Source organism: Balaenoptera ricei, chromosome 1 (assembly GCF_028023285.1).
Source record: "Balaenoptera ricei isolate mBalRic1 chromosome 1, mBalRic1.hap2, whole genome shotgun sequence".
Taxonomy (NCBI): Eukaryota; Metazoa; Chordata; class Mammalia; order Artiodactyla; family Balaenopteridae; genus Balaenoptera; species Balaenoptera ricei.
The window spans coordinates 43,816,160-43,835,583 of record NC_082639.1 but is presented as its reverse complement, the minus strand read 5'-3'; the positions used below and the strand labels follow the sequence as shown (position 1 = coordinate 43,835,583).

Here is a 19,424-nt window from a genome sequence, read left to right as displayed (position 1 = left end):
AGTTCAAATGGTTCAGAGAGTCTGACCAAGCAACACATCCAGCTGTATTACCAACAGAGGGAAGGCTAAATATTGTATCTGGTCAGGCCCAAGGTCCAGAGACTTACACTCTCTGGGTTGCAGCAGGAAAACTCAACATGTCAGAAAACAGACACTGCCCAAGGCCCGCTTCAAAGGCTGAGACTCTTTACCTGATCTGAGTCAAGTGTCACACGTAGTCCCAGTTTAGTCATTCCATCTTCCTTCAGAAGCTTCAGGTGGGGACACAGAGCAAGACAAAAAGCCTTGGCAACATGCTCGGTCAGTCGGCTGTGATCTGCAGGATCACTCAGGCAACTGTGCTGGTCATCATTTTCTAGGAAGAACACCTGTTCCCCAAACAAAAGAGACTTTTAAACTTGTGCCTAGGAGATGTAGGAAGAAATCAGTACACCAGCTAACGTGTATGAGCAACCTGATTCCCTAAGATGTGCAGGAAGACCTCAGACACCACGAGGTCCTTGGGCCAAGAAAAGTAGGGCACTGACATCTTACATCTAAGAAACAGCCTCTGCCTCTCACAGTCTCTGCACCCACAAAATGGTAGCTGCTATCTGCCTATCTACCTGAAAGCCATGGCCATGGTCATAATGGTATGTTCTACTCAGAACCGGGAAAGGCTTACATTTTGCACTGTATACTTCTAAAAGGAATCCCTAACATGTGGACAACTTTCTAAGAGAACGGACCTTATAGATCATGTCGCCCAACACCTTCATATTACTGATTACTCATAGAAGGGAGGTGACTCGCTCAGGGCCCAGGCCAGAATCTGCCTCTTATCACAGACAGTTTTTCCCACCACACGGCTCTGCCACTGCTGAGGCCAGAGCTGTGTCAGTGTCCTTGAACTGAGCACTGCACTGGGCGCAGGCAGAAGCATAGCAGATTTGGAACTGAGACCTGAGTCCTAGTCACATAGAGGAGGGTCATGAGCAAGTCCTTTGGCTTCTTAATGCCCAGTTTGCCTCTGTAAAATGGGAAGCACCTATTCTCTCCGGTTATTGTAAAAATTAAATGATATAAAAGCAAAACGTAAAAGATACAGATACGTAAATACATAATGCTTCTATATACCACCCCCTAGCTTACTGCTCAAGCAGCGGCTTATACTAAGAATACTGCTAATATACTAAGAATACTTAGAATAAATACTGCGAAGGGGCAGCTCTGAAGCCCTATGCCCAATGCACTAGTGAGAATGGCAGCATGAAATGATGGAAAGAGTTCTGGAGTGGGACTCAGGAGACTTCTGGCCCTGGCTCTGCCAGCAACCAGCATTAGGCAAGTCACAAGTCACCTGGCCTCTCTGAGACTGTTTACTCATTATGTAATTTCTCATTTCTCATCTCCCTACCTCAGTGGGTTACTGGGGAGCAAAAAGGAGGAAACACAGGTCAAACTACTTTGTAAGCAATAAAGACATTTACATGTTCCAGACCCTGCACTACTCAATATATCAAAGGGATGATCATTACAAAGCAAGCAGATAAAACCACTCAGCCGCATATGAAAACACCAAGCATGGTATGAAAGATAAATCACTTGGAACAACAGCTCAAGAACTGAAGAATCTCTAGTCTATGTGTTGTCAGGAACCAGCTAGTAAACTTGGGTAAGGCATTTAACCTCCCTTGGCCTCAGTTACCCTGTGTTTAAAATGGAAAAGGTAGAAGTCACAGAACTTCTTAGATTTAAAAAAAAATTAAGATTTTTAAAGCTGCCAGAAATCCTAGCGATCTTATAATCTAATACTTTATTTTATAGACAAGTATAAATGAGGTTCAAAAGAAGTTGAGACATAGGACCTACCTGTTTACTCTCAGAAAATAAACTTTCTGATTTGTCTGACATGTACACATATACAGGGTTCCTGCCCTGCTCCTCTCATTCCCAAGTTAGCCTCTAACACAGCTTTCACGTTAAGGAACAATATAGTGGAAAAGAGCTTAGGAGTTGGCTAGATCTGGGTTTGAATCAGGACTCAGCCATTACTTAGTCGCCATGTAATCTTGGACAAGTTAGTTTCTGAGCTTTAGTTTTCTTATTGGTGAGATAAGTCTATTTTTTAAAGACGGTGTTATCCAAGACAGTCATAACTGAGTGCAGCATAACCAGCCCAGCTTTCTGAAGAATCCAGCAAAGATGGTATGTACCCTTCAGAGATACACCCTTCTTGAGTTCCAGTGTGAACAAATCTCTAAAAGCTAGTTCATCGGGAGGAGATGTCTGACTGCTGCAGGCTGCACTTTGTGCATTTCTTCCCAGTGAGCTAAGATAGACCAGAGAGAATTGGAGTATAGAAGGTAAACAGAGAGATTTTATTTATTTTTCTTATCCTCCAGAATCAGCCCAGAATGTGTCTCTGGGCCGAGCAAAAAGTTGTCTTCAAAGGAGGTCAGGGATGCCAAGTTTCATTTCCTTACCTCTGTCCATCTGATGACTTTTCCATTTGCTTTATACTCTGACCCATGGAATATCTTCACACTTGTTATAGACTCCATGGACTTCCCATCTATGGGACTTATGACACTAAAACAGAGACAAAGGAAAGAGATGGAAGCAGCTCAAAGTTAGAAGAACCACTTCTCTTATCAAGTCTTGCTACTAATTACACTGGGTGCCTTGCTGAACACATGTGTGCAAAACATCACAAAAGAAGAAGCCACTGCACAAGAATGTACATGGACAGAGCTCTCAGGGAAGGGCCTATGCACTGAAATAATTCAGGGAACACACATATGACAAAGGAGTCCTGATTCCAGGAGCTGGTTATTTAATGTAAAGAAACTGCTTACTCAAGCCTGCTCTCCTCCTCCAGTATTCCTCCCTTCAGTGACTGCACAGCCCCACCCGATCCTGCTCTCCCCTGGCTCTGCCACAGCACTCCGCTCCCCACTGTGACAACACTCATCACATCATACTCTCCAGACGGCTGCGCATTTGCCTCACAAATGAACTTCCGAAAGGGAGGGTATACGATACACTCACCTCTGTGTGCTATATTTCCAGGTCTGACACACTGCTTGGAATGTAGGCGATTAATAAGTGTTTATTGATTAAAGGAATTATTTGACCAAGTATGTTAATTATGACAGTGCTGGTGTGAACTGATGAACATGTATCTATATTACCTATCACAACAAACTCCCTTCAGTGCTACATTATCACTCCTAGATTCCTGAATAGAAAGGCCACATTTTATGGTTGTGCCCTCTCCAAAATATAGCAAGTATAAACATGTGGAGATACATACTCATTCCAATGAAGATTCCAAATAATTGTCGCAAAGATTCCAAACTTTTCCTAACAATTTTCAAACCTGTTTATGTTTTTGAATCTCTATGTACAAAAGGTCAAATTTAACCTAAATTGGGATTCGCTTCATTTGACTGAATTAAAATTATTTAACCACTGTTACGTTTAACTTCTAACTCATCAGACAATGTCAAAAATAGAGCAGCCTCAGTTGATTAACACTCTTTTGAGAAAGGATACACTGACACTGTGGAACAAGCTGGAAAACATTCAGTCTACACACTACAAACTAAACTCCTGGATTCAAGAGTCTTCCCTGACTAGTTCTTGTCCTTTTTTCTAAGATGCTGCCACTGGCACGTGTTGTAGGAAAGGGCAACCTACTTGTTGTTAGCTACCAATACCTTATGGCATCAGATTTTCAGATTATCAACTTTTTTGTCCTAATAACTATGGAATTTGTTGTGATAGATAATACAGACGCTTGTTCATCAGTTCACACCATCAACCTAATAACCAAATATAATAGAGAATTAAACACAAATTGATTTTGAAATTAAATTTTCCAGGAAGTATGGGAAGATAAAGGGTTATTTGTAAAGTAGGCAAACACACTCATTGATTTAGAAATTGCTTCCTCTTGTTCAATAACAAAAGTTTTAAAACCATTTTTAAAAAAATCTTGGGGGCTTCCCTGGTGGCACAGTGGTTGAGAGTCTGCCTGCCAATGCAGGGGACATGGGTTCGAGCCCTGGTCTGGGAGGATCCCACATGCCGCGGAGCGACTGGGCCCGTGAGCCACAATTTCTGAGCCTGCGCGTCTGGAGCCTGTGCTCCGCAACAAGAGAGGCCGCGACAGTGAGAGGCCCACGCACCGCGATGAAGAGTGGCCCCCACTTGCCGCAACTGGAGAAGGCCCTCGCACAGAAACGAAGACCCAACACAGCCATAAACAAATAAATAAATAATAAATTAAAAAAAAAAAAAATCTTGTATGCCATGTTGTAAGTGCCCTCTACCTGCCTTTGCTTCTGCAGTCCCTCAGACTGGAATACCCACTCTGCCACAGCTGTGCAGCAAATGTCTACTCATCTTACCAGACTCAGCTCAAGCAGCAGCCATTCCTCTAGGAAGTCGTTCCTGAATACTGCCCGACCACCTCTACCGAGTTCCTCATTTCTTTTTTATCTTCACTGTCTCCTATAGAGTTTTCTATGAGCGTCTTCCGAACTTTGGTGGACTTATTTATAACTATCTTCAAAACCAGACTAAGTCACCTGTCAGCAAGGACCATGTGGACTTCATTTTTGTATTTTCAGAAGCCCACACATAGAGTTATTGCCTGAAGGATGAATGGGAGAAAGCTTAATAAAATGAAGTATGACATATTTATTCAATTAATCAGTTTTTTAAAGAACCTACTTGGGAGACTTCCCTGGTGACACAGTGGTTGGGAATCGCCTGCCAATACAGGGAACACGGGTTCGAGCCCTGGTCTGGGAAGATCCCACATGCCGTGGAGCTACTAAGCCTGCGCTCTAGAGCCTGCAATCCACAACTGTTGAGCCCGAGCGCCACAACTACTGAAGCCCGCGCCTAGAGCCCATGCTCCGCAACAAGAGAAGCCACTGCAATGAGAAGCCTGCACATGGCAGCAAAGAGTGGCCCCTGCTCTCCACAACTAGAGAAAGCCTGCACGCAGCAACGAAGACCCAACACAGCCAAAAATAAATAATTAATTTAAAAGGAAAAAGAAAAAAAGAACTGCTTGGTGCTGGACAGTGTTTTAGGTGCTGGTGACACAGAAGTAAATAAATCAGCAAAAATTTCTGCCCTCATGGAGCTTACATCCCAGGGGCAATATAATAAATAAGTAAAAATAGATGTTAGAGAGTTATAGGTGCTCTTAAATATAATTCAGGGGAGGGAAGAAATGTGTATGAGAGGCTTATAATGTAGTAGGCCGGCCAGGGAAGGCCTTATTGAGAAAGTGACATTTTAGAAAAAACTTGAAGCAGGGAGGGAGTAACTTGTGGCTATATAGGAACAGGGTATAAGTTGAGAAAACAGAAGGTACAAAGGTCTGAGGGCAGAAGCACAGCTGATGTATTCAAGCAAGAAGCCAGGTGTTGCTTCTGAGAAGTGGGCGGAGGGATTGTGTAAGGCCTTGTATGTCATAAAAGACTTTGGCTTTTACCCTGAATGACACTGGAAGCCAGTGGTGGGTTTTGAGCAAAGAAGTGACAATGCTCTGGCTGCTGTACTGGAAACTGATTAGGCTGAGGGGAAGGAGGAGGCCAAGACTAGAAACAATGAAACCAATTAGGAGGCGACTGCAATAATGCAGACCAAATGATGGCAGCAGGGGTAGTGAGAAGTAGTACGATTCTGGAAATATTTTAAAGTAAAGCTAACAGGATTTACTGTTGGACTAGGTGTAGGGTGTGAGACAAAAGCGTCAAAGATGACTCCAAGGTCTGGGCTTAAACCATCAGAATAGAGTTGCCATGTACTAGAGAAGAGTATAGGATTTGAAGCCCAAGGAGGTGGTTTTCAGTCCTAGACCTGCCACTTCCTAGCTTTATGGAATCATTTATCCTTTTGGTGTTTATTTACTCATCTATAATATAGAAATAACAATACTAGTTGTTATATGAAATGAAACAAAATTAGCAAAAGTGTTTTGTAAACCAAAAAAGGCTTAGGTTTTACTATTATCTCAAAAACTTTAAAGGGATTGTTTTGTTTCATCAACTCCTTCCTTCCTCCTCCCTTCAAAAATATGCACAGAAACTCCTTCAGAAATTAAGCCAAGAAACCAGAAATTTAAAATTCCATGTTATGATACAAAGCAGTCCTTTCTTCTTAGGCAGGGCTTTCAGTAAAGTTATAAAACACCAGTATAGACAAAACCCAGAGCCTAGCCCATAACGAAATGCCACAAGGGGGGGAAGGTCGCCGCATTTACCCCTTGTTGACATTCTTGTCGTCATCCACCCACTGGATGTGGACGTGCTCCTGGGGATCCTCGGCATCTGCCTTGCCACAGGTGGCGGTGAAGTCCTTCATCTCCCGCAGCGCCTGCCTCAAGGCATCCATGTTCTCTGCAGTGATCTGGACCATAACGCCATCTGAGAATCAGCACCAAGACAACACAGGTGGAAACAATGCAAAGCCAGGTAGAAGGGCAGGTGAAACCCTGTACCTGGCATCTAGCAAATCCCTCTAGGATTAAATGTAAAACTCTGTTCTGTTCTCTGAAGCTGACAGATACAAAGAGGTTTTGTTCTTTGAGCTGAACCTCTTACTCATTGAAAGTGTTATGAGGAGCAAATGCCAAGATGGATTCTGCTTAAAACACTTGCCTGTTGATTTCACTTCAGGCACAACGAAGTTTGTCCTGAGACTGCTCAAAGGGAAAACTTACACATGGTCACGTCCCTCTTTTGGACACACAGAGGATTTTGTTCGTGTTTCCACTGATGCATCTATCGTGCTCTGATCATATTTATTCGTTTGCATCTCTTGCCTTACTATGACTGCATACAGTGAAAGCCAGTAAGTGTTTGTTAAATAAATCACTGAATAAACAACAGCAGTGGGATGGGGAATAAATCCATTTATTGACTAGCAATAAGGCAAACCTACCACATGTGTTTTATATGGGCTACCATGTAGCCAACAGATGATAACTATTTTGGGGCTGCTACCTACCTGAGTCAAAGGCAAATACTGAAATTGAGGGAGAAAGTTGTCACATGCTGAGCAATTACCCTGCTTCGTTGACACAAAACTTTCTTCTCAGCTAAAATAATTTCTAAAGAGCTTCAATAAAAATTTCATAAATAGGCAGCTAATTACTCTACTGACACACACACAGTGAAGTGTAAGGCCTAAGAAATTCCCAACCCAAAGACATAAATATAATTTTTAAATACATTGCTTTGCGTTTGTAAGAATCTGCGTCAGTTCAATTTATCATTTTGACAACACTGAAGGGGTGCTTTTTAATCACCTTGTAAAGACACAATTTCAAAGGTAGTCAATATTTGATCACATAGGCATTAATTAGTCATTTAAGACCAAAGAACTGCTTGGCTCCTAGATTTAATTTCTTAATAGAGTGTTTCTGCTATGTAGTATAATAGCATACTTTGCTCTTCACTTGCTGTTTTATTAAGTTTACCAATAGAGGAGATCAAAGTCAATCTCTTTTAACACACGTAAGATTATCTATGTATTTCAGTTAACACAATGGAATCTACCCTCAGGAAAAACTGCTCTTAGGGTGCTGGAGTGAGCTACTGTGGAAATGAAAACCTGTCACTGTGTGTGCAGACTATATTTTCCAAAGATGACCACTATATGTCCCGTCTCACATGCTTTTCTACAATGCTACCTTTCCATTTCCCCACCAAGAAATGGAGTCTAACTTCTCTGCCCTTGAGCAGGCTCATGACCACTTCCAACACTAGAGGATGGTGGAAATGACACTGTGTGACTTTCAAGGCTGGGTCATAAAAACCAATGCGGCTGCTGCCTTGTGCTGGAGCAGTTGTGCTTGGGAGTTCTGAGCCACCAAACTATCCCAAGGCTGCATGCTAAGGAGTCCAATGATAAGGACTCTGGTCATTACTCCTAGTCTTTAAATCATCCCAGCACAGGCCCCAGACTTGTGAGTCAAAAAACTTTCAGATAATTCTAGCTCCCGGCCATCAAGTAACCACCAACCTTCAAGTCATCCCAACTGAGGCCCCAGACATCACTGAGCAGGGTCAAGCCAACCCTGCATTGCCCTGTCAAGGGCAGACCCAGAGGAATCAGTGAGCATGATAAAATAGTTGTTTTGAGCCATTAAATTCCGGTTTAATTTGTTATACAACAAGAGTAACTAGATCAAAAAACAGTGACAAATAGTTGACAAAGAAAATAAATATCCTGTGATAAACCATAATGGAAAAGAATATGAAAAAGAATGTGTGTGTGTGTGTATGTGTGTATATATATCTGAATCACTTTGCTGTACAGCAGAAATTAATACATTATAAATCAACTAAACTTCAACAAAATAAATTACAAAAATCAATTAAAGAAAATAAACAATATGCTCATTAGCCTTTCATTAAATTTCATTTAATTAACTTTTGTCAGGATATGTGTCACGTCAATTATAGCAAACCAGCAGCAAATGAATCCCATTCTGTACACCAAATGGTGATTGCAGCATTCTTGTGGGTAACTGGGGCTGAACTTCATCTACATATTTACAGATTCACACCCAGTGATATATCTGAATTCAGACTATGACCCTTTGGGTACCTTATTCCAGAGCTCTGAAAAGCCATCTCTTAACTTTTATGTCGGTGTCCCATGATATCTCTACCACTTACTCCCTTCTTTGGAGAGTTAGGCAAACTTATGACAGTTTTAATTAGCTGTAGAGTGAGATGCTATTGAATAAATAATAGGAGTCAGAAGTCTATGGCAGGACTTCCCTGGTGGCGCAGTGGTTGGGAGTCTGCCTGCCAATGCAGGGGACATGGGTTAAAGCCCTGGTCCGGGAAGATACCACATGCCACGGAGCAACTAAGCCCTGTGCCACAACTACTGAGCCTGTTCTCTAGAGCCCGCGAGCCACAACTACTGAGCCCGTGTGCCACAACTACTGAAGCCCACGTGCCTAGAGCCTGTGCTCCGCAACAACAGAAGCCACTGCAATGAGAAGCCCGCGCACCGCAAGGAAGAGAAGCCCCTGCCTGCCACAACTAGAGAAAGCCCACATGCAGCAACGAAGACCCAATGCAGCCATAAATAAATACACACATACATACATACATTTATTTTAAAAAAAAGAAAGTATTCAGATTAATTCATTTGTTTAGAACTGACCAGTAGCACAAATGAGACTAGCTGGAATTAGACGTCAATCCAAAAAAAAAAAAGTCTATGGCAAAAGTGTCAAGGCTTCCTTTAATGTCCCTTGTTTTTCAGTTGTACAGTTAGGACTGAACTAATGTACATGCAGTATAACTCATTCTTTACCTTCCACAATACTGGACTTGGCAAGATATCCTGAAGAGGATTTCAGAGCGCCACTGAACACAAAGAAACTGGCACCAGTCACTAAAATAGCAATAGAAATAGTTTAGTGAAGAAAGACTCCGAGTTGGAGGGGTTGAAAATAATAATGAAATATTTGGTAGTTGGGAACTCCAACCATCATCATACAGAAAACAAAAAACACCAACTCTATACACCACAATTTACAAGTAACCAATAATTCAAAGCTAATTCTCTAAGCTAATGATAGCTTAGAGAATGAGGTTTTAAGATATACTCTCCCATTCTGTTTTGTGCTTCCTTCAATCAAGAAGCAAAAAAATCTTAGCAGTCAAGATTAGGGCTTGGTCTGCAGCTTGTTTTTGTAAACAAAATTTTATTTGAACACAGCCATATCCATTCATTTACATATTGTCTACGGCAGTTTTTGAATTATGATGCCAGAGTGCTGGCGACAAAGACCACAGGTCTGCAAAGCCTAAAATATTTATCATATTCACAGGAAAAGTTTGCTGACCCCTCATCTAATTCATTGCTTTTTTTAAATCAAACATATTTTGAATATGGAGATATGGTTGCCAACTATTTTATTTACCAAGTGGAGCTATTAAAAAAACAAACACATTTAAAAGACAAACACCTCTTCATGAAAGAAAGGAAATTTAATTACATTTAGCTTTATGAAAACTGCACTACACTTTTTATTTCTCCACATCTTAAACTGGACTGAGCTATTCCACCTTCCTACACATTGGCCCTACAGTATCTCTAATGGGTAGGTGATCCAGCCTTTGTCAGAGACTCCTAGTGACAGGGAGCCCGCAAAGCACAAGGCAACCATTTCTATTTCTGGATAGCTCTCAGTGCTACAGAGTGTGCTCTCAAATTGAGCCCAAATCTAGATCCTTGTAGCTTTCACCCACTGGTGCTGGTTTTGGTCTTTTGTAGCTATAGAGGGTAAGGTGAATATTATTTCCACATAACAGAAAACCTTAAAAATAGAGATAGCTATTTTTCACCCTCTTTCAATCTGTACTTTTCCAGGTTAAACATTTATACTTTATTCAAGAGGTCTTCCTTTGACCTAGTTTCTAAACTTCTCACAGGCCTTGAATCATCCTCTGAAGACCCTCTAGTTTTATCACCAATTATGTTAATGATATCCAGAACTTATTCAAATATTATAGATATGATTTGACTAATAGGGAGCATAGTGGATTTATCACCAACCTATTTTAGATATTATATTTGAATATACATGTGCTCAGTACCTTTTATGCCTTTACTAAACAACTGATTTAAAAAATAAACAGAAGACAATGACCTATAGTATGTCTACTAGAGAAGTGTTTCATAAAGCATACTAAAGACAGCTAGTTTTAGGAGATATTCTGAGGGAAAAAAAGATTCATGGTCAAATAAATTTGGGAAGGTCTAGGCACTATCCTGCTTTTGTAAACTCACAATACACATCAGTTTGTTAAAGGCTCTGAAAAGTCCTGCAGTAAAGAAATCTGCTTAAACTTGTTTAACATAGGATTTCTCAGTCTAATATAATAAGCGAAACTTTTATTTATGTGAATATTTTAAAAAACCATAGAAGCTGATAAGACACTTTAGGAAATGGCACATTGAGCAATGCTTCTTAAATTCTAATGTGTTATTTGAATCACACAGCAATTGTGCTAAAACACAAATTCTGACTTAGCAGATCTGGGGTATGAAGTCTTCATCTCTAACAATCTCCTAAGTGATGAGACCACATTCTGAGTACCACCGAATCTAGAAGGCTTCCTTCAGAATCCTGTCAACCTATTAATTTAATTAACATTCTTTGGGTATGGTCATTCAAAAAGCTCTAAATCTACCTAAACATATTCTCACCATGGGGCCTAGTCTTCTACCTTCAAATATCAATGCTGGCTCTGTCAGTGTCCTGAGGCAGTATTTTCAAGATGCTCCCCTCAATAACAGAGATCCCATTTGCAACTCTAAGTCTGGGTAGTCAACATACTCCTAAAGAATAAGCTTCGAAAGGTTAATTTAATCAAACTGTGGTCAACCTATTCTGACAGTGAGTGTTATGGGGCTGAGATATCCAACTCTCCAGTTCCAGTACAATCTTCCATTCTTACAACCTCAGTCAGCTCAAACACTCACCCTTTCTGGGTTGATTGTGAATACTGATAGCCTGGGTCTGATAGTTGCCATCATCATTCTGGACACACACGAGATGAGAGTCTGCCTTCTCATTGAAGCAGGCACCTCCTGCCAGGACATGCTCATTGGACTTGTTCATGGCTTTCATCATCTGCAATCAAAGAAGAAGGCTAACTTTCTTGTCCTGCCAAGAATGGGCATTTTTTGGTGTGTCTGACATAGCACAACTCCACAACTTCTCACAGACAAAAGAGAATATTATTATTTAATTAAAGTGACAAAGGAGCTACCAAATAATGAAAACGAAGTGAAAAATCAGTCACTATTAGTAAAAATTCACATACTTGTTGAATTCTCTCTATAGTTTATAGGTGATTTATATTACAACCCCAACACATGACATTTTGCATTCATTTTTTGTCTTTTTATTGCTGCACTAAACTCAAGTAACTAAAATTAGATTAGCTAATTACAATAGTTTCTCCTATCCACTGGATTCTCTGAAAATATATATACACTGAAATTCTAAGTCAAAAGAATGTCCCATATTTAAGTCTATCTTGTCTTCTTTTTCTACATCCATACAAAGGAGTGCTTTCCTCCACAAATATATGAACTCCATTATTTCTTAGTTTTATTAACTTATGTTTGATATCTTCAATGAAATCACTTACTAATATTTTGCTTTGTTCTTATAAAGAGATTTAAGGTGATAATTCTGAACCTAACCTGGAAAAATTCATCGGCCACCACTTTGTATCTAGTAAGTAAATCTGAGCTTATACCATCTTGATGCTAAAATCTGGCTTCTCGTTGAAATAGGCTAATGATAATTTATTCGTTTGTTTTTATTCCCATTTTTTCCTTCATGTCATCATTTGTTAAACTTTCTAATTCAATCTTTTTAAATGGCTTTGATCTTTTGAAAACTCTAGTTTAAAACTTTTATTTTCTTTTACTCCCCTCTTCTTCTTACATTATAAACTGCAGTGTGAAAAACAGCAGATGAGTGTTCTGATACCTTTTATATTCTTGTATCACTATATTCAAAAAAATGTATTGAAATGAAATTCACGACATAAAATTAACCATTTTAAAGTGAACAACTCAGTGGCATTTAGTACATTCACAATGTTCTTCAACCACCACTCTTATCTAGTTCCAAAACACTTCCATCATTCATTCGAAAGTAAAATCCCTTACTCATTAACCAGTTTCTTCCCATTCCCCCCTCCAACCACCAATCTGCATTCTGTCTGTATTCTGGATATTTCATATAAATGGAACCATGTAATATGTGACTACTGTGTCTGGCTTCTTTCACTTAGCATAATGTTTTGGGAGCTCATCCATGGTATAGCATATATCAATACTTCATTCCCTTTTATGGCTGAATAATATTTCATTGTGCATATACACCACAATTTGTTTAACCATCCATCCATGAATGTTTGGGCTATGTTGGCCTTTTGGCTATTGTGAATAGTGCTACTATGAAAATGTGTGTACATGTACTTGTTATGAGGAACTGTTTTCAATACTTCAGAATATATACTAGGGGTAGAATTACAGGGTCATATGGTAATTCTATGTTTAACTTTTAGAGTAGCTGCCAAAATGTTTTTCACAGTGGATGAACCATTCAAAATTTCCACCAACAATGTACTAGGTTTCTAATTTCTCTGCAGCCTTGTCAACACTTGTTATTTTCCACTGTTGTTGTTGTTTTTTATAGCCATCCTAGTAGGTATGAAGGAGTACCTCATTGTGGTTTTGATTTGCATTTCCCTAGTGACTGATGACATTAAGCATCTTTTCAAGTGCTTGTTGGCCATTTGTGTATCTTCTTTGGAGAAATGTCTCTTTAAGTCCTTTCCTCGTTTTTAAATTGGACTGTTTGTCTTTTGTGTTGAGTTATAAGAGTTCTTTACATATTCTAGATCTAGAGACCAGATCCTTAACAGATATATAGACTGCAAATATTTTCTCCCATTGTATTGGTTGTCTTTTCACTTTCTTGTTAATGTCCTTGGATGCACAAAAGGTTTTAATTTTTATTAAGTCCAATTTATGTATTTTTTTCTTTTTTTGCTTGTGCTTTTGGTGTCATATCTAAAAATCCACTGCCAAATCAAAGGTCATGAAAACTTACCCTGATGTTTTTTTCTAAGAGCTTTATGGATTTAGCTCTTATATTTAGGTCATGATCCATTTTGAGTTAAACTTTGTTCATGGTTTGAAGTAAGGGTACAACTTAATTCTTTTTACATGTGGATATTCAGTTGTCCTAGTACCATTTGGTGAAGACTGTTCTTTCACCATTAAATAGTCTTGGCATTCTTTTCAAAATCAACTGGCCATAAATGTGTGAATTTATTTCTGGGACCTTAATTCTATTCCATGCCAATACCACATTATTTTGATTACTGTAGCCTTGCAATAAGTTTTGAAATTGGGAAGTGTGTAGGCTCCAATTTTGTTCTTTCACAAGATTATTTTGGCTTGAGTCCCTTGCAATTCCAAATGAATTTGAATACTGGCTTTCCATTTCTACAAAAAAAAAAAAAAAAAAAAAAAAGGCCACTGGAATTCTGATAGGGCTTGCACTGGATCTGTAGATCACTTTGGTAGTATTGACATATTAACAACATTAAGTCTTCCAATACATGAACATGAGATGTCTTCCCATTTATTTAGGTCTTCTTCAAGTTCTTTCAACAAGTTTTATAGTTTTCAGGTTTCAAGTCTTTTACCTCCTTGGTAAATTTACTTCTAGGTACTGTATCGATACAATTCTGAGACATCATCATCTCCTGGTTTGACTTTCTTATGTTTATAACTCTTACAAAGTTAATATTTTAATACATAGCTGTATCGCCAGAGGCATCCAAAGAATAATTAAATATTCCTCTCACAATAACTTTTATCAACCCATTAAAACAAACCAGTTCTATCAGGGTTTTCCAAAGATTACTTTTAAATAAGTTTTTGCAAATAAGATAAGTCAGCTAGAAGATTCCTACTTAGGGAAGTCAATAGATAGACTAATTTAGGTTCTCATTTGCAATTTACACTTGTATCACATGAAGGAAACGGATACAATCATATACAGCAATTCTAAAAAAATATTATATCCATCATTTCTTCCAAATCATTAGGCTAAAGCGGTTTCTAATTTTGTCTACATTGAACAGATTAAAAATATTTTCAGGAATTCCCTGGCGGTCCAGTGGTTAGGACTCAGCGCTCTCACTGCCAAGCCCTGGGTTCAATCCCTGGTCGGGGAACTAAGATCCCGCAAGCTGCACGGCATGGCCAAAAAAAATTTTTTAATAAATAAATATTTTTGATTCAGACATTCTGAATAAATTAGCTAGCCTCTAAGAAAATCATTTCCCTGGATGTCAATTTCAAGCCCAATGAGATTTTAAAAACTTTGTATTTCTTTAGAAATGAATGAACAGATTTTTTTCTCTTAAAACTATGTTCATTTATACCAAAAGGAGAATTTCCCAGATAGTCAAAGGATCTTACTGAACATAAAATAAACTTACACTTGTTATATGATGATATAAATACAGGATTTTCCATTTTATTTGTGCCATTTCTCTGCTCTGTCAATTCAAATTCTGTAATTATCTCTTGACCTATCACTATTGTCACTGCAGTTCAAGACCAATTACCTCTTTTCTGGATACAATAACAACTTTATAACTGTTTTATCTATAGTCAGTCTCTAGCAGCACTGACTCATTCCACATGTGAAATAAAATTCATATTTTATGGCAACACAAGAAAAATTTAAACATAAAAAATTCTCTCTGCCTTTTGGCCTCCTCTCTCCCCTCTACTACTGCACACTGTGAATCAGAATTATGGATCCACCAAACCTCCCCACTGGCAGAAATACCTGCTTAACCATGAATGCAACATTCTCCTAGCTCCAACAGACCACTTAAAAGATAACATTGCTTCTGGATCTTGCAAGGGGGCCATTTTTTGCAGATCTGGATTGTGTAAACTGTCAGTAATATGTCATTTAGTGTAGAGCACTCTGTCTTAAAAAACTTGTAACTGTGCTTTGAATTCTAATGAGCATAACATTTCTCAGAGCTTTCTGAGATGCTGTTCTGGGTTATAATCCTCAATTTGGCTCAAATAAAATTTTTCTTTTCTTTCTTAGATTGACTGATTAATTTTTAGTCCACACAGAATGTTCCCACATTTACAAAGCACAGCTCTGATCATATCACATCTTCCCCACCTTGTCCTCCATTCAAATCACAAGCGTCCTATGCTCTAACCCCAAACCAACTTTCTTGTACTATCTCTCTTCCTACTGTATGCTTACAAGCAGGACTACTTCCATTTTCCATCTCTGAGCTTTAGCATATGCAATTTTTTAGTCTCCCTTTTCTTCTCCCATATCCAAGCACCTGAAAAAGCTGACCCCAAATCAAGGCTTAGGAAAAACACCAACTCCTGCATGTAGCCTTCTTTAATTCCCTATCAGACACTAATGTGACCACTCCCTTCTTTGAACTGCCATAGCATATTCTTTGTATTTCTTATATGGCATCATCCACATTCAGCCCTGGATCTGATTAATAGCAAGGATTCAAGCCAGAATGCCTATATTTCAATCCCGGCTTTGCTACTAACTAGTTGAATGTCACTGGGCAAGTTACTTGATTTCTCTGTGTCCCAATTTCTTCCTCTGTAAAATGGGATAATAAAAGTAACTATTTCATGGGACTTCCCTGGTAGCGCAGTGGTTAAGAATCCGCCTGGGGGCTTCCCTGGTGGCGCAATGGTTAAGAATCCGCCTGCCAATGCAGGGGACACGGGTTCGAGCCCTGGTCCGGGAAGATCCCACATGCCGCGGAGCAACTAAGCCCATGCACCACAACTACTGAGCCTGCGCTCTAGAGCCTGCAAGCCACAACTACTGAGCCCACATGCCACAACTACTGAAGCCCGTGCACCTAGAGCCCGTGCTCCGCAACAAGAGAAGCCACTGCAATGAGAAGCCCGTGCACCACAATGAAGAGTAGCCCCCACTCGCTGCAACTAGAGAAAGCCCATGTGCAGCAACAAAGACCCAATGCAGCCAAAAATAAATAAATAAATAAATAAATAAATAAATAAATAAATAAAGAATCTGCCTGCCAATGCAGGGGACACGGGTTCGAGCCCTGGTCTGGGAAGATCCCACATGCCACGGAGCAACTAAGCCCGTGCTCCACAACTACTGAGCCTGTGTTCTAGAGCCTGTGAGCCACAACTACTGAGCCTGAGCGCCTAGAGTCCGTGCTCTGTAATGTGAGAAACCACCACAATGAGAAGCCCGTGCACCGCAACTAAGAGTAGCCCCTGCCCGCCACAACTAGAGAAAGCCTACATGCAGCCACGAAGACCCAAATGCAGCCAAAAATAAATACATAAAAATAAATTTTAAAAAGTAACTATTTCATGTGATGAGCACGAAATAAATTAATATTAATAAAGTGCTTAGACCAGCACCAAGAGCATAATAAGCTCAAGTGTTTGTTAAATAAAATTTGTATGCTCATCTCCTCCACACTGCTTATAAAATTGTAAAGCAACCTTCAAGTCAGCAGCAAATAATTCAATTGAGTACATCTTATGAGATAATGGGATTCAGACCTTCCTAAGAGCTCACAAATTAGTGACAATGACATACTGATAAAAGGCAGGAAGCAACTTCTGTAACAACAGTATGTGCAAAATCGATAACATCTATGAAGTGCCAACCATGAGCCAGGCACTGAGCTAAATTCTACTTCGGTCTTATATCAAAAGGACCATTTTAACATACCAAGTGAAGCAGTACATAAGCTTTATTTTCCTGTATTTCCCACCCCCAGAGTCTAACCATTCACACAATCACAAAAACCAATTAAAAAAATATAGTTCTAGGGGAATTCCCTGGTGGTCTAGTGGTTAGGACTTGACGCTTTCACTGCCGGGGCCCAGGTTCGATCCCTGGTCGAAGAACTAAGATCCTGCAAGCTTCACGGTGGAAAAAAAAAAAAAAGAAAGAAACTTTAAAAAAGAATGTAAAAGATATACAAATATTAATATATTATACAAACTTAGAGGAAACAGAAATCATTACAGCTTAGAATAATCTGAAAAGGCAGCCCAAAAAAATAAAAGATGGGAACAGAGGAAACAAGGAGTGATACTATCTGGAAAATGGAGAATTCTAGGAAGGTTTCCTAAAAGCTTTAACATTTGAATTGGTTTTGAAATCAGGTACAGAGGAAGAACACTTTGGATAAAGAGAAGAGCATGAGTAAAGGAAGAGAAATAACTGAGAAAGGAACACTGAAATGAATAACAATGGGACAGGTGGAGGAATATCCTTCCCTGGAGATATTTAGGGAAGATATAAACATTTGTCCTTCCAATTAGCTGGGGTTCACTTGTGTCTAGAACCTGGCATCCACCTTCCAGGCCTATGGGTCTACATATCATGAACCATGAACCTTCACTCATTCATGTAGCAAATACTCAATGAGCATCTAATGGGTACCAGGCACTGTGTTAGTACTTGTTTTATTCAGTGTGAACAAACAAATCTTCCCTCATAGAACTTATATTCTTGTGTGTAGAGGAGGAGGAAAAATAAATAAATAAGTAAAATACTTTAAATGTTAGACATTGATAAGTGCTATACAGAAAAATAAAGCATGAAGGAGGACTAGGAGTACTGGCTAGTGAGATTTAATATTGAATACTTAGGAGAGTTCTTACTGAAAAGTGAGGGAAAAGCCATGGGAATATGTAAGGAAGAGCCTTACAGGCATTTAGAATAGCTAGTGCAATGGCTGTGTGGTTGTAGCATGTTAGCAAGCCAGGTAGTTTCAAGGAACATTAATTAAGGACAGTGTGACTGAAAAGGGAGAGGTATAAGAAGTTAGGTTAGACAGGTAATGGGTTAAGAAGTACAAATGGTATAGAAGACTTCAGTGATAGTTCTGACTGGTATGAAAGATCTTTGAAGAATTTTGAGCAGAGGAGTGACATGATTTGACTTAGTTTTAACAGGATCACTTGGGCTGCTGTGTTGAAAATAAACTGATGGGGGAAAGGCTACCAATAAGAAGAACAGTTAGACATGAAAGGATGCTCAACATCATTAATCATTAGAGAAATGCAAATCAAAACTACAGTGAGGTATCACCTCACACCAGTCAGAATGGGTATCATCAAAAAATCTACAAACAATAAATGCTGGAGAGGGTGTGGAGTAAAGGGAACCCTCTTGCACTGTTGGTGGGAATGTAAATTGATACAGCCACTATGTGGAACAGTGTGGAGGTTCCTTAAAAAACTAAAAATAGAACTACCATATGACCCAGCAGTCCCACTACTGGGCATATACCCAGAGAAAACCATAATTCAAAAAGAGTCATGTACCACAATGTTCATTGCAGCACTATTTACAATAACCAGGACATGGAAGCAACCTAAGTGTCCATCGACAGATGAATGGATAAAGAAGATGTGGCACATATATACAATGGAATATTACTCAGCCATAAAAGGAAACGAAATTGAGTTATTTGTAGTGAGGTGGATGGACCTAGAGTCTGTCATTCAGAGTGAAGTAAGTCAGAAAGAGAAAAACAAATACTGTATGCTAACACATATATATGGAATCTAAAACAAACAAACAAAATGGTTCTGAAGAACCTAGGGGCAGGACAGGAATAAAGATGCAGATGTAGAGAATGGACTTGAGGACACAGGGAGTGGGAAGGGTAAGCTGGGATGAAGTGAGAGAGTGGCATGGACATATATACACTACCAAATGTAAAATAGATAGCTAGTGGGAAGCAGCCACATAGCACAGGGAGATCAGCTCGGTGCTTTGTGAC

At 39.4% G+C, this 19,424-nt stretch overlaps 1 protein-coding gene across 4 annotated transcripts in view; it reads right to left on the bottom strand.

Annotated features, from left to right (window-relative positions):
• ZFYVE9 (zinc finger FYVE-type containing 9) overlaps positions 1–19,424 on the bottom strand; it is a 188,201-nt gene that overhangs the window by 1,495 nt on the left and 167,282 nt on the right. For 3 of the 4 annotated variants that reach the window (XM_059922362.1, XM_059922352.1, XM_059922376.1), the window contains 5 exons: positions 11,518–11,668; positions 9,340–9,420; positions 6,266–6,428; positions 2,466–2,571; positions 192–368 (listed from right to left, as the gene is read on the bottom strand). In XM_059922362.1, the coding sequence (XP_059778345.1) occupies positions 192–368; positions 2,466–2,571; positions 6,266–6,428; positions 9,340–9,420; positions 11,518–11,668 (678 nt within the window). The remainder of the gene's footprint in view (positions 1–191; positions 369–2,465; positions 2,572–6,265; positions 6,429–9,339; positions 9,421–11,517; positions 11,669–19,424) is intronic. The other variant, XM_059922371.1, reaches the window with a different exon arrangement.